This window comes from Eptesicus fuscus, chromosome 7, assembly GCF_027574615.1.
Source record: "Eptesicus fuscus isolate TK198812 chromosome 7, DD_ASM_mEF_20220401, whole genome shotgun sequence".
Lineage (NCBI taxonomy): Eukaryota > Metazoa > Chordata > Mammalia > Chiroptera > Vespertilionidae > Eptesicus > Eptesicus fuscus.
Window position 1 is genome coordinate 10857347 of NC_072479.1, and position 15571 is coordinate 10872917.

At 43.5% G+C, this 15571-nt stretch overlaps 1 protein-coding gene across 1 annotated transcript in view; it reads left to right on the forward strand.

Moving 5' to 3' along the window:
• FLT3 (fms related receptor tyrosine kinase 3) overlaps nt 1–15571 on the forward strand; it is a 79753-nt gene that overhangs the window by 55113 nt on the left and 9069 nt on the right. The window contains exons 17-24 of the mRNA XM_054719727.1: nt 1201–1311; nt 2173–2326; nt 4511–4593; nt 5204–5331; nt 10881–11003; nt 13333–13444; nt 14189–14288; nt 14759–14864. Coding sequence (XP_054575702.1) covers nt 1201–1311; nt 2173–2326; nt 4511–4593; nt 5204–5331; nt 10881–11003; nt 13333–13444; nt 14189–14288; nt 14759–14864 — 917 coding nt within the window. The remainder of the gene's footprint in view (nt 1–1200; nt 1312–2172; nt 2327–4510; nt 4594–5203; nt 5332–10880; nt 11004–13332; nt 13445–14188; nt 14289–14758; nt 14865–15571) is intronic.

Genomic DNA, 15571 nt, shown 5'->3' on the forward strand with positions numbered 1-15571 from the left:
CTTCATACACAGTAGGCACTCAGTAATTATTTGTTTAATGAATGAATGTTAAGTAGTAGTAATATTAAAGTGCTTTGAAAAAGTTAAGCATGCCACAAAATGTATTATTTTGGTTATGAGGAATAAGACACGAACATTCGAAAGCCACAAGTCCCTGTACCACTGGAAGCAGAAGACATGAGGTGCTAGTGGGTCACAATGCACAAGTGAAGGATTTCACGCCCCAGACAAGATGTTGGAAATAAGACCACCTTGGCAGCATTGCTGCCCTCTGGAAAAGACACCATAAAGGCTAGGATGTTCTCCAGGACAAAATAATATCTAAAAAAATAGACCTGGAACTATCTAATACAATCTTCATTGAATGTAAAGAAAAGTAACTATATTTGTAAGAAATATTATTAAAGGGGTGAGTGGCTGGTGCCTGGAACCTGGAGAGGGAAGTCCAAGGACCCTGTCATTGCCTCTAGGGCTCCAGCATCCACCTGGGCAAGGGTGCCCTGACCAGCTGGCACATCAGCCTCAGTGAGACAAGACCTTTGAGTTCTTCAATAGCTACCTTCATGCTATGCATCTAAGCAAAATTATGGGTACAATTATGAGTACAAGCTATCTAGACTTTTCTCCAGGGAGAGAATGCATAGACCAGTGGATACACTCTAGCCTATTCACCAGTTATATTTCTCATTATCAATTAATGAGTCTCTTGAGAACTTGGTTAGTGGGAATTGGTCCTTCTCAGCACTGGGTCCACTTACCAATGTAAGGTTGTAGAGCTGGGGGCCAACAGCTAGAGCCAACCACCTTCACTGACATTCCTAGCTTGTTTCTCTATGAATTCAACAAATTTAAGAGGAAAAAGAAAAGTTTTTCCCTTTAGCATATGTATTAACTTCTGTGGAGGAAAACCTATTTATTGTTATTTTGTTTTGTTTTATTTTGCTTTTGAAGATCAATATTAAAGATTTTTATTTTGGTAGAGGAACACCCAATAGAAAGGCACATTATTAAATTCAACCTTTAAACTAGTGTTATCTTTGAAATTGTCTTAATTTCAGAAATTACAGAAATTACCAAAGTTCATGTAGTAGTTTACACATTTTTAAAATTTTTATGCAAATCTACTCTGAACTGAGAAAAGTTTTAACTTATTAAATGACCTAAAATTTCTGTTTTACATTGATGTTCTTCCATTGGCAGAGAAAGCAGACAGCTCTGAAAGAGAAGCTCTCATGTCTGAACTCAAAATGATGACTCAGCTGGGGAACCACGAAAATATTGTGAATCTGCTGGGGGCGTGCACGCAGTCAGGTAATCAATTCCCCCTCAAAACTCCTGGTCAGACACAGGTTAGCCTGAGGACAAAGAGGACGTTCGTTCTCATGTTTCCTCTTTTCTCAGTCACAGGGTGGGTCCTCAAACCCTAGTGGAGTGAGACATGAGTAAGCAGACGGGTCAGTAGAGAATGCCTCTTGTTCTGGAGATGTGCCCCATGATTCTAACCCACTTAAAAAACACTCGCCACCCTGCAGGTACATTTTGTGGGTTCTCCCTCTACCTTTTCTCCAGCTGTGAAGGACTGCCGAACTTGGCCACTGCCCCAATGGGCTGCTTCAAAGAAGCACAGCCAAAACGAGATTTCAAACTTTATTTTCCTAGAATTCAATGGAACCCACACTCTGATTTTTTCACTTCTGCCTAGAAATACCCGAACAATGTGTCCAGGGTTATTTTTTTTTCTGGGACAGCTGGCCTGGGACTGGGTCTAAAAGAAGAGCAAAGGAGAAAATGGAACTCGGAGAGGATTAGGGATAGTTCTCCCTCTTCAGGAAAACCATAGGTCAGCATATATTTACCAAATGCTCATCATGCAGCGGACATAGTATTTCCAATTGAAAACTGGAGAACCTAGGTGGACAGTGGTTATTGGTGAGGCTGCATGTACAGGGGCCCAAGTGGAAGGTAAGGAGGCACTATTTTACAAAGGAGTTTGAGTGAAAAGCTGAAATTGAATTTAAAGTATAAGAAGAGATAAGCTCAGAAAAAGTTTTACTCTCCCAAAATCAGGGGAGAAGTGAGCTCTCACAGAGTATAAAAGTTCCCTGCTACACAGACATCTGAAAAAATTCCTGGGTGTTTGTCTACCTACAATTAAAACTGTCACTATTTCAGGGCCAGTTTACTTGATTTTTGAATATTGTTGCTATGGTGATCTTCTCAACTATCTAAGAAGTAAAAGAGAAAAATTTCACAGAACATGGACGGAGATTTTCAAGGAACACAATTTCAGTTTTTACCCCACTTTCCAGTCACATCCAAATTCCAGGTAAGAGAATAGGTCAAGGTTTCCTGATTATGCATTCTAGGACACATATAAAGTATGATGGTTAAACACCTATCCTCCCCCTACCCCCCGCCCCAACACACACACACACACACACACACACACACACACACACACGCACTCACTCACACACACTCAGCTGGCCTCTACAGGCTACACTCCAGCATTGTGGAGTCTGGGTTCTAAGACCTCGAAAAGTCATTTATCTTTGATAGAGTTTCCCTATTGATTTAGAACAATGGAGTCTTTCCTTCATTACAGCCACTGTAGCTGAGCCAGTCTCTGTCCACCTGAGCCTAAATCACACCCTATATATACACATATTTAGTTTTGGAAAAGGTGAGTTATTCAATCCTCCCTGGCCTCTGGTTAACACGTAGGTATTGGTCAAAGAATGAACACATTTCCAAAGTCCTAAACATGTTCATAGAGGTCCCAGGAGTATTGCACAAAAGAGCTCTAACCTCATAAGTTGGATTTAAAAAAATAGGCTAGATCCATTGATATAATGTGATGGGGACAGAATGAAGCTGTGGTAACATTTGTCTCAGTGCTCTGCGTTGTGCACTCCTCCATCCGTGGGAATCCTGACTCGGCACTGGCAGAGTCCTTGTTTGGGAGTGTATGGACAAGGGCTGGAGAAGTTGGGCGGGATGCTTGTCCTTATCCTTGGAAATGTCTTGCTGATTGCTTGAACGTCGTAGCTCTATAACACCATTCTCTGAATGAATTCACAGGCATTGTGATGGAATCATTCCTGGATACACAGTGCTTTCCTACTTCCCTGCGTATGTGAAAGCTCTCCGTTATCCGAAAGGCACATTTGTCAGAGGCTTTTATCATTACTGGGGGACTTTTGGAGGGTGCTTTTGAGATCAAGCTTTGTTTTCTTAGCAGGTGTTTCAGTGCAGGCCTTTGGCTTTCTAAGGTCTGAGACAGACCCAGCGTCAAAAGCTGTAAGGCCCCACGGAGATCCCCATGCACGTCTTTGTGCGGCTGCCCTTCACCGATTTATACCTGTCACACTAGTCCTCCCTTTTACACTCACTTCTCAGCTTATAATCTAAAACTGAGACAATTCTCATGCCATCTGCATTCTAGAACAGGGTCTGTCCTAATGAGTCAGATGTGTGTGGCCAGCAGTCCCTGGTTAGTAATAACCAAGGCTGGTGAACTCAGCGCCTTTGATTCAGTCCATCACTAGGCTACGAAATGCACTGAAACAGTTACTTTTGGAATATTTGTGCTTTTTCAGAGATATGGAAACTATAAGTTGGGGTAAACTTGGATGCTGGAATAAATTGAATTATTGTCTGTATATACTAGTAATACATAGACAGTTCCTCAATGAAGAGATCTATATTATATACCATAAAAGAGATCGGCATTATTACTATTTATTAATTTCACAAGAAAAGGAAATAAGCTTTGCAAAGGTCACCTTGAAAAAAGGAGGATGGTAGAAAATGTAAAGTTCCCCTGTAGAAGATCTGTGTTGCTTGAGCTGTCACAGGGAAGGGGAGCCCAGTTTAGAAACACAAGACTGGGGTGCAGTTGCACTCTTTACAGCTCCATGGTTTCAGCAAAGCATCTCCATCTCACCAAGGTTAAGTTTTTTGGTTATCACCTGAGGATACTTTTTCCAATGCTTTTCAGAGAGAGAGGGAGGGAGGGAGGAAGAGAGGGAGGGGATTTGAAGAGAGAGAGAGAGAGAGAGAGAGAGAGAGAGAGAGAGAGAGAGAGAGAGAGAAATGAGAGAGACACATTGACTGGTTGCCTCCTGCACACGACCCGACTGGGAATCAAACCCACGACCCTTCGGTACGTGGACCGATGCTCTACACACCGAGCAACACTGGCCAGGGCAAACCTAAATTTTCTTTTATAAAATGTGACTTTGACACCAGCTTATGGACTTGTGGTAAGGACTGAGTGAAGTCATCTTTGAACTGTGACTCCATACAGATACCAAACCCACTCTTCTCCCAGTTAGACCGGCTCAATTACACAGATGTTTTTAATTCCACAAAAAGTAGACAAATTGATGCTGTGCTTTTAATTTAAAAGCCCATTTATAATTGGAATTAATTTCTTTGATGAATTGTATTTTTAAAAATGTCTACTCGGAAGAACATAAATAATGCAATAACAATTTTTTTTAAATAGTATGCCTGGTTCCCAAGAAGTTCGTATACACCAGGACACAGACCATATCTCGGGGTTCAATGGGAATTCCTTTCAACCCAAAGGTAATATTTTATTCTAATTAGTAGCACTTAAAAATAGAAATGGATAAATGAGTTCTGTTATCTTTTTAAAAAAAATGTGTAGATGCAAAAACATGTTTTACATTGCTACTGTTATCTATAGGCTCTGTGAATATATATTTGCTTTAAAAGTAGTTAAAAAACAACAGTTTATGTATTGTGAATCTTATGTCAATATTTAACTAATGAACACTGGGGGCTACTTATTTGGTCAGATTATTCTTCTTAAAGTAATAAATTAATTAGAGTCATGCCATTACCTGGTAAGTGGAAAAGATGCTGAGTTCTGGAGTCAGACAGAAGTTGGGTTAATCTCTGGTTCCTTTACTTTCTGGCTGGGTGACTTTGGATAACTTATTTAACCATCGGAGTCACAATTTTCTCATTTGTAAAATGGGCCAAATGATACTTCCCTCATCAGACTATTAAAAGGATCAAATAGAAAATATCAAGTATACAATATGGCTCCTAAAATGGGCTGACTTGCTCGTCTTGGCATCTCACCTAACTGTGGCCTTAATAATCCCATAGAGATTTACTAAGGCAACTTCTTAGAGTTTTGGCAAAAATGAGGACCAGTTCTATTTTACAGATGAAGTTGAATATGAAAACCAAAAAAGGTTGGAGGAAGAAGAGGACCTGAATGTACTTACATTTGAAGATCTTCTTTGTTTTGCTTATCAAGTTGCCAAAGGAATGGAATTTCTGGAATTTAAGTCGGTAAGCTTGTTGAAGAAGAAATTAAAACAACAAAAGATAATTTTGAAAAAGATGTATTTTTTTTTCTTGTTTATTTTAACTTTTATCCCTTAGTCTTATCCACTGTTGGAATCATCTAGAATGTTATCTGACTCTTGGCTAATCTATACTAATGAAAGGGAAACATGGTAATTAGACCGGCTCAACCAGACATCTTCTGGATGTCTGACTTCCATCTGGACAAAGCCATTGTGGTGGGGGCCGAGGCAGAGGCTGCTAGGGGCAATCAGGCTGGCAGGGGAACAAGCAGTTAGGGGCGATCAGGCTGGTGGGGGAGCAAGCAGTTAGGGGGCAATCAGGCCGGCAGGGGAGGGCAGTTAGGGGCAATCAGGCCAACGGGGGGGGGGGGGAGGACAGTTAGGGGCCATCAGGCCGGCGGGGGGGGGGCAGTTAGGGGTGATCAGGCTGGCAGGCAGGAGCAGTTAGGGGGGCGAGCAGGTTGGCATGCAGAGGCAGTTAGGGGCAATCAGGCCAGCAGGGGAGCAGTTAGGGGCATCAGGCTGGCAGGCAGAAGTGGTTAGTTGCAATCAGGCAGGCAGGCAGGTAAGCAGTTAGGAGCCAGCGGTCCCAGATTGCGAGAGGGATGTCTTACTGCCGGTAGTCGGACATCCCCCAAGGTGTCCCGGTTTGGAGAGGGTGCAGGCTGGGCTGAGGGACCCCCTCCCCCTATGCATGAATTTCGTGCACCAGGCCTCTAGTCTATATATAAAAGGTTAATATGCTAAGTGTTCCCTCCCACCGTCCGACTGGTTGCTATGACGTGCACTGACCATCGGGGGCAGATGCTCAATGCAGAAGCTGCCATGACGCGCACTTGCCATTTACAGAGAAACGGCACGGTGGACCTGGTGCTGACAAAGCAACACTCAGCTTCCCCCAAGTGAGACGCATGCCCCACTACCACCCCGGAGTGACAACCCACCAAATCACTGCCAATGCTGGATAGGAGACCCCGTGGCGCAAAATGCGGCCCATAACCCAGCTCAGCCTGGAAATGGTGGCTGTGGGTGCTGGGTAATGATGTCATGTAGCAACGCCCGGCTTCCTCTCCCTAACAACTAGCCTCCTTGCAGTTTCTTCAGCTCAGGAACAAGACTTGCTTTCTAGCCAGGTGGAAACATTTACACTTTAACCAAATGTCTGTGAAGGGTTTTCCCATGCCTCATCTCATTTGATCCTCACAGAAATCCTGGAATAGGTAGATAGGAGACTCAGTGGAATCCTATTTTCTTTTTATTAGCCAGAAAACTGAGATTTAGAAAGCTTAGAAACTTGACCCGACTGAAAAGAAATAAGAAATGGTGAACCTTGAAAATGACTTCAGGTTTTCTCACTGTGCAGAATATAGTCAAACACTGCTGCAGTTAAATATTTTACCCTTTGTTCTCCCTCTGTGATCTACAATAATAATCTGCTTCATGTTGATATTTACTGCTGTGTTGCTGACAATTACCTGAAAGAGAAGTTGGGGTGCTTCACTGGGCTGGAAAGTTTAGCTACATCAGAAAGCAGGTCTAATTAAGCAAGTTTATTCTATGTCAATAAAAGGTTAAGTTGACTCATGCATGTGCCATACATATAAAGCTCTCGCTGGCGCCAATCGCATGTGTGTGTTTCCATTTGCCATTGTCAATTGTGAATTTGGTTAATACTTCTATTATAGAGAGAGGGCAAATAGTGATATTAAAATATTTCTTCTAATTGCTTCCCTTTCAATGTGCACAAATTTGTGCACTGGGCCACTAGTTATAGTATAAAGGCTCAGGAGCCCTTCTTAGATAATGGTTATTATAACTCTCCCAGGCTACCGTGACATGTCCAGACAGGAAGTCCTCAGGAATCCCCCCTCACAACAAGGTGTAGCAGTGTTGGTCCTTCCTTAGACACTTCAGGTTGTCAGGCCATGCCTTGCACATGGGCACTTGACCCAGGGGGTGAGAGGCTCAAGCACAGAGTTCCCTGCTTTCTAACCAGCCACCCTGGGTGCCTTTGTCTGTTTCACAGCATCCTACTATGGGAAGCAGCCCTGGAGACCTGCCTACTACCTCCTTCGCTGCTAATTCATGATCCTCCAGGGCTATGAGGAGAAGGTCCTGGAGCCTGCCTCCAACCATGGCCTCTACCTCAATTTTGCAATCTTTCTATAACTGCCTTTCAGCCCTGCGGTTCCCTAACATTTTAAGTGTCTCCTGCCTATAAGCAGATTTAAGCCATTCCTCCAGCTACTTTCTGTCCTCATTTGCTTGCCTTCCATTATCTTCTCTTTATTTCCCAAACTTTTTCTCCTCTTTTTTCTTTGAGTCTTTTATTTTCTTCCTCCCTCTTTCCTCCACTTTCCTCCCTTTGACTCCTTTCTCCCTGAGTTTGGAGAGAATCATTTCAACTGTATTTTTTCCTTTAAAAAAAGTACTCTCTAATACCATTTTACATGTCAGTTACATCTCAGTTTTTAAAAAGAGTAACATGAAATAAGCCAATAGCTTGGAAGACTAGAAAAAATTCTATTCATAATAGCAACTAAACCTATAAAACATCTTAAGATAAACATAACAAGAAACATCCTATATAATAAAGCCTAATATGCTAAGTGTCCAGTCCACTGGTCGGCTGATTAACCAATCAAAGCATAATATGCTAATGATATGCTAAGGCTGCTCAACTACTCGCTATGACATGCACTGACCACCAGGGGGCAGACGCTCCAACCAGTAGGTTAGCTTGCTGCTGGGGTCTGGCCAATCAGGACTGAGTGAGATGGACCAGACATGCCTTAGAGCCCTCCCGCGATTCCTCCCCGACTGGCCAACCTCCCCAGCCCTTATCATACACTGGTGGGGTCCCTCAGCCTGACCTGTGCCCTCTCGCAATCTGGGACCCCTTGGGGGATGTCGGAGAGCTGGTTTTGGCCCAATCCGACAGGGGCAGTGCTGCTCAGCCAGAAGCCAGGCTCACGGCTGGTGAGTGCAGCAGCAGTGGCAGGAGCCTCTCTCATCTCCATGGCAGTCGGACATCCTCCAAGGGCTCCTGGACTGCAAGAGGTTGCAGGCGGGCTGAGGGAACCCCCCCAAGTGCACGAATTTCATGCACTGGGACTCTAGTCTTTATATGAAAGAAACCTGTGAAACTTTACTAAAGGGCAAAAAACAAACTCCAGATAAATTAGTTCTACTATATTCATAGGAGACAATGTTTAAAGGGAAAGTCAATTTTCTCCAAATTAATTTGTATATAGGGATAGGCAAAAGTAGGTTTACAGTTATTCATCTGAGAAACGACATGCAGGTTATGATTATTACAATAGCCTCATTAACTATGTGTTATGAGTACTCACAACTGTAGACCTACTTTTGCCTACCCTGTATTTAGCACAACCTCAATTAGAAGTGCAAGAATTCCACCACTACTCCCCCCCCCCCCCCGAGGATATTAAAAGTACTTATTACCTTCTTTGCTCTTCCTTTCCAAGTTTGGACATCCTTGCTCAATAGTTTTTAAAAATTACTGTCTCATAGTATTTTCTTTTTTTTTTTTTAATATATTTTTTTGTTTTTTTTACAGAGAGGAAGGGAGAGGGATAGAGAGTTAGAAACATCAATCAGCTGCCTCTTGCATACCCCCTACTGGGGCTGTGCCCGCAACCAAGGTACATGCCCTTGACTGGAATCGAACCTGGGACCCTTGAGTCCACAGGCCGATGCTCTAGCCACTGAGCTAAACCGGTCAGGGCTCATAGTATTTTCTTGACCTTCATCTCTGAGGTACATTCTTCTCTTCATCTTCCTTCTGCTGTTAGATTCTCTTTGTCCGACTTCCTTTATCTGTGTAGTTCACCTGCACATCAACAGTAGTGCTTTCACGGGGATCTTTGCAGATGTTGGAGGGTTATCCACCTGGATTGTCTGGCCCGGTTGGCTGTCTGTAGTTAAGTAAATACTCAAACTGCTCACAACTGGAGGTCAAGGAGCACTGCTTTTCCCCTCTGGGCTTGTAGTAAGAATATTTTGAAGAATAGCCAGTATCTTAGGCCCTCTTCCCTCATTTTCCCTGTGGGCCTTCCCCTGAACCATGGTGGCGCTGTCTCCTGGTTTTGTCCCTCTGCAGGCTCTGTGACGCCCTCAAACATTACTTGAGCACTGGCTAGTGCTAAGCACTGTGCTTTGTGCTGAGATATAATCAGAGCTCATCATTGTTAGGGGTGAAAGAGACCAGGAGTCAGGCAAATCAGTGATTATATTGGAGCATGATAAATACTGTGTTCTAGTAAGATCTGGGAACCCAGGGCAGGGACAGGCACAGTCAGGCCTGGGTGAGGGAGGTGGTGCAGAAAAGCCTTCTGAAGGAAGACCAGCAGGGAAATGGGATGAGGTCAGAATATGGAATCAGAGGGAGTTTGTTGAGAAAGATTGTGGGTTTAAACATGTTGAAGGTGAGATTCTTTGGGCAACAAAGTAGACACTTGGCTATGCCATCTGAAGCTCAAGGGAACTGTTTGGGTTCGAACTAGAGATCTGGGTGCCGGTGGTGGCATCCCTGGGTTGGACGAAGTGGCTCAGGGGAGGATGTGGAACCCCCAGAGCAGTAGGAAGGAAACAGGAGTGAGTGACCTGCAGAGTTCACAGAAGGAAAGCCCTGGAGGAGGGCTGGACAGCAGTACCACATTCCCGGGGAGGTCAGATCAACTCTTGCCTGGATTGGCACTGTGCAGGTCGTCTCTGGGCTTAGCCAGAACAGCCTGGGCAGAGCATTGGGAGGTGGGAGGTGGGCTGCAGGGGCTTGGTGGGGACGTGGGTGAAATGTAAATGGAGCCTTTAAGTGGACAGCACTCCCAGTAGGAAGGAAGGGAGCTACAGGAATTTGAGTCTTTATGGCTTTTGCTTTTATTTTTTAAATATTGAAAACAGACCTTTGGACCTTTGCTACTCGTGCCCTGTTCCTTTAAAAATCTTCCTTCTTAGTTTTCTTGACAAACCACTTGGATTAAAGTTATATCATATTTTAATTCAGGGATTTTTTTTTTCTAATTCCACTACAGTCAACCTTCCCAAGCTTATTTTTAGTATTCTTTTCTGAATGTTTTCTTTGAGGTTACTCCATTTTATTGCCAAAGCCATTTTCCAGTGAGAAAAGTGACTATTTTCTCCATCACGACGATAAGAGTGCTGAAAGACAGCTCTGAAAATCCCTTCGGGAGCTCAGCAGAGGGCCGCGTTGTGTCTCTTATTTATAGCAAGATACGACATCGACTCCGTTTGATCTCCTTTCTCAGAACCCACCCCCTTTGGCCTCTGAGAATGTTCCATAAGCAGCCACAGTAGCTGGAGAGTTGGGCCCTGGGTCCGCCAGCTGACGTGGGTACATTTCGTGGTGCCTGCTCCTGACCCAGCAAAGATAAGACCCCACACGAACTATGCCCGTGTTCATCTGTAACTCCTGCTGAACTCAAAGCCAGAAGAGAGATTGCCCCTGTGAGACTGCACCACAGCAGATAACTCCCGTATCCTTCCTTCCAGTGTGTCCACAGAGACCTGGCAGCCAGAAACGTGCTGGTGACCCGTGGGAAAGTGGTGAAGATATGCGATTTTGGATTGGCTCGAGATATTATGAGTGATTCCAACTACGTTATCAGGGGCAATGTGAGACTGCTGTTTCTTACACGTTTTCTCCCATTATTTTGTGTTTTGTCATTGTCATGGTGAGCATGTACACTCACTGCAGTGTTGATTAACATCCAGACGTTTCCTCTGAGCAGTTTGCTTTCTTATGCTGAACAAACTTTCTGCAGCTTCAGGGAATATTTTGTCTGTAATAAAATTTGAGCAAAACAGCAACACATCTATCCTGGGGCTCGTCAGAATAGGTCATTTAGGGTCCTTTGAGTACAAGCCACACTAAAGAACAAATCTCATTACTTGCATTTATTTCCCTTAACTATAAAGTGGCTGTTGAGTTATGTTTTCAGTGATGGGAATAACTAATATTTACAATAAAGTACTTAATGTAAATCAAATATTAAATATAAATTTCTATAAGGCACAATATGTAAATTAAATATTAGTTAATGAATATTTTTCATCCTATTACTATTACACAGGGAAACCTAGACTATGACTAAATTTACTTGTTTAAAAAATACTGAGGACGGTGTGTTATTTATAAGAAAAGTATTAGAAATACTAGGAGATAACATTGAGTAGTTGAAAGAGTATGATTGTTGGAATTACACCTGGATTCAAGCCCCTATTCTTCTTCTTTGGGGCTCTTCATTTTTGGGGTTTCTAGCTGCTTTATTGTCCCTACTTGTAAAATAATAACAAATGCTGATATCACGCTTACTGCTGTCCCAGGGGCTTTACATATATTAATTCAGTTAGGTCAGTTGTTGGCAAACCGTGGCTTGCGAGCCACATGCGGCTCTTTGGCCCCTTGAGTGTGGCTCTTCCACGAAATACCACGTGTGGGCGCGCACGTACAGTGCGATTGAAACTTCGTGGCCCATGCGCAGAAGTCGGTTTTCGGCCTGGGCGAGTCTATTTTGAAGAAGTGGCGTTAGAACTCTCAAGGGGCCAAAGAGCTGCATGTGGCTCATGAGCCGCGGTTTGCCGACCACTGAGTTAGGTCAAAAGTACCCATTTGTGGGTGAGGAAACTGTAGCACTGACATGTAACTTGCCCGTGATTACACAGTCCAAAGATGAGAGTGTGAACAGTCTGAGCCTGAGTCTCTGTATGACCACGATGTACAGTGTTTCCCATGGGGAATATACACTGGTCTCAGTCAGCATCATTGTGGGAATGAACCAATAAAACCCACATGAAAGCTCCTGTCCAGGGTAAACATCCAATAAATGTTAAAAATCAAATTCAACCATATTTCCACTAGACTCAGATAACCACCTGAGCTGATGTTAGATCTGTGCTTCATTGTAGCTGACGTCACAAATGTGATGAATGCTCACCTATGGCGATGCCGTTTCTGCCCTACTAATTGGCGGTCACTTCTGTAAGAAGCTGAGTCACATTGGCAACTACAATTCACTCATTCAGTTGATCACATTAGCCAGACTAGCCTGCTTCGTTCTATCAGTTCATCAATTTGTGGAGCATTTAAGATAGGGTTTCTATCTTGAGTTTTTATTTTACTTGACAGAATAAACGTGCACTGCGAAGGGTTCCCTAGCCCATGAAGAAAAACTATGGCACAATGCTCCTCGTCCCTGTCTCGCTTCTAATCTGAGGCTGTGCTCATTTAAAACCCCCGTTTCATGCTCCTGGAAATTGTTAAAGCCACAGAAGCCTGCCTGCTATCATTTCTGGAAGTGATGACATATGCTTCCTTCACCACATTTTCTTGTGGAGAGCATTTTCACTGAAATTCTTCCAAGAAATGCTTTAACAAAATCATGCACTGATTCATTAGTATCCACTTACCTCCGGGCAACTGACTAGCTACCCCTTAATGGAAAGTATCTACTGTTAAGCTTTTCTTTTCTTTTTTTTAAATATATTTTATTGATTTTTTACAGAGAGAAAGGGAGAGGGATAGAGAGTTAGAAACATCGATGAGATAGAAACATCGATCAGCCACCTCCTGCACACTCCCCACTGGGTGTGTGCCCGCAACCAAGGTACATGCCCTTGACCGGAATCGAACCTGGGACCCTTCAGTCCGCAGGCCGACGCTCTATCCACTGAGCCAAACCGGTCAGGGCTACTGTTAAGCTTTTCAATTGCAAGCACAAGTTTTTGTTCAAGTTAAGTTTTAAAGAAACATGGGCGGGGGTTTTCTTAAGGCTACTATGTTCGAATGCTAGTTTGATATGAAACACTGCCCATGAGGAGTATGATTTTCTCAATAAAGCATTAAGAGTGGCCTTAGGAAGATCAGATTTACCTTCTAGCTCACAAGAGACAAGAAGTGTCTGTCCATGGAAAACTCACCATTGATCTCTTGGATTTTACACAGGCCCGCCTGCCTGTGAAGTGGATGGCTCCTGAAAGCTTATTTGAAGGGATCTACACAATTAAGAGTGATGTCTGGTCATACGGAATATTACTCTGGGAGATATTCTCACTTGGTAAGTTTTGCAGTTTGCTGCCCTCTCTGGGCACTGGGCTTCTGGACAGTCTGTCTTTCTGTGCCCTCCTCAGCTCCTAAGTCAAAGAGTGGATGAAATGCCACCTGGAATGCGCCCAGAGCTCCCAAGTCTTGCTTCTGTTGCAGCAGGTGCCACTTGATGTTTTACTTACTGGGGTCCATAGTTCTGTCGTCAGCCCATTGCCTGTTTGACAGCTGGAACCATGATTTGGCCCAGTAGCAGCCCAGCACAATTTAGCGTCTGGCTCATTGGAGCTCTCCATATATTTGTTAATTGAATGAATGAATAAAGAAATGAAGAATGAGCCCTAGCTGGTTTGGCTCAATGGATAGAGCGTCAGCCATGGACTGAAGGGTCATGGGTTCGATTCCCGTCAACGATGCATGCCTTGGTTTCAGGGGTCCATACAGGAGGCAACTGGTCAATGTGTCTCTCTCACATGGATGTTTCTGTCTCTCCCCCTCCCTTCCATTCTCTCTAAAAATCAATGGAAAAATATACTCGGATGAGGATTAACAACAATAACAAAGAAAGAAAGGAAAGGAGGGAGGGAGGGAGGGAGGGAGGGAAAGAGGAAGGAAGGAGGAAGGAAGGAAGGAGGAAGGAAGGAAGGAAGGAAGGAAGGAAGGAAGGAAGGAAGGAAGGAAGGAAGGAAGGAAGGAAAGAAGGAAAGGGAGGGAGGGAGGGAGAATAAATGCTTCTACTCCCCAATGTTTCCCTCAGGTGTCAATCCTTACCCTGGCATTCCGGTTGATGCAAACTTCTATAAACTCATTCAGAGTGGATTTAAAATGGACCAGCCATTTTATGCTACAGAAGAAATGTAAGTTCACACTGACTGTGAAGTGGCTGCAATCAGAAATGCTTAGTCTGTCTAGTTCCCAGTGCATGACAAGAAAAGTAAAACTCCTTAATGCAAAGCTCATATGATTCCTCTTTAGAAAAGAAAACCCCCCCGTGGTGTTTGGGGGTTTCTGAACAAAACCGAACCTTTCCTGCCCTAAGGTACTCTCACTTCTGGGTTTCAGTTCCTTTGCTTGAGGGATCCTGAGTGATAAGACTCCCATCTCCTGACTTCTGGTCCACGTCGTATTTTTAAAAATGCATTTCTGTCCATCATCAAATTTCCTTTCTGATATGAGTTCAAAATCCAGTCAAGTACTTGCCACAAAACAAACATGCCACAAACACGCAGCTCCCTGGCAATCAGTGGTACTTCAGTATGTGAAAAATTATCCCTTTTGCTCCATTCAGATTTCCTCATCTTGCTCCTTGTTCTGTTACTTTTTATAGATACTTTATAATGCAATCCTGCTGGGCTTTCGACTCAAGGAAACGGCCATCCTTCTCTAATCTGACTTCATGTTTGGGGTGTCAGCTGGCAGACGCGGAGGAAGCGGTAGGTGGCCACACGGCACTTTCTCCAGCGGGACTATAAGGGAGGCGGTGAGGACACGCGCTGCCGGCTTCCTCAGAACCCAAGGCACCAAGTTGCCTTCCTCACCCCAACGTGTCATGGTTGCCCTTTAAGAGTTGTGTGTAGTGATACACTTGAATCTAATATAATATTGTAGGTCAACTGTAATTAAGTTTTACACAAAATTAAATTTAATTAAAAAAAGAAAAAGATAGTATGGGTGAGACATACTTATTAATAAGGGATTTATTTTTTTGGGGGGAGAGTTTTTTTCTGAAAATTTCAGCCAATTGATTAAGGAATTAAATTATTTTAAGTGTCCAGTGCAGAGGACTAGACAACTAAATAAAATTTAATCCCTGACCTACGTTTCCTAATTAACATGAGGCTTTGTACAATGCAATCATGTAATATAGCGGAGTGGAAAGAACATTGGCCTGAATCTGTGAGTGTCTCATACCAGCTCTACTACTCTGCTCCCTAAGAGTAGTGTGAATTATAGCAAATCACTCTATTTCTTTGGCCCTTAGTTTTCTCACATGGAGAATGGGTTGCTAAGTTAAATGACCCTTGAACTTTGGGAACATGGAATTACTTTGATGATTCTTTGTCTCATCAGTACCACCTCGTACAGCAAAAGGAGCCATCCCCTAGGTCAGTGATGGGCAACCTTTTGAGCTTGGTGTGTC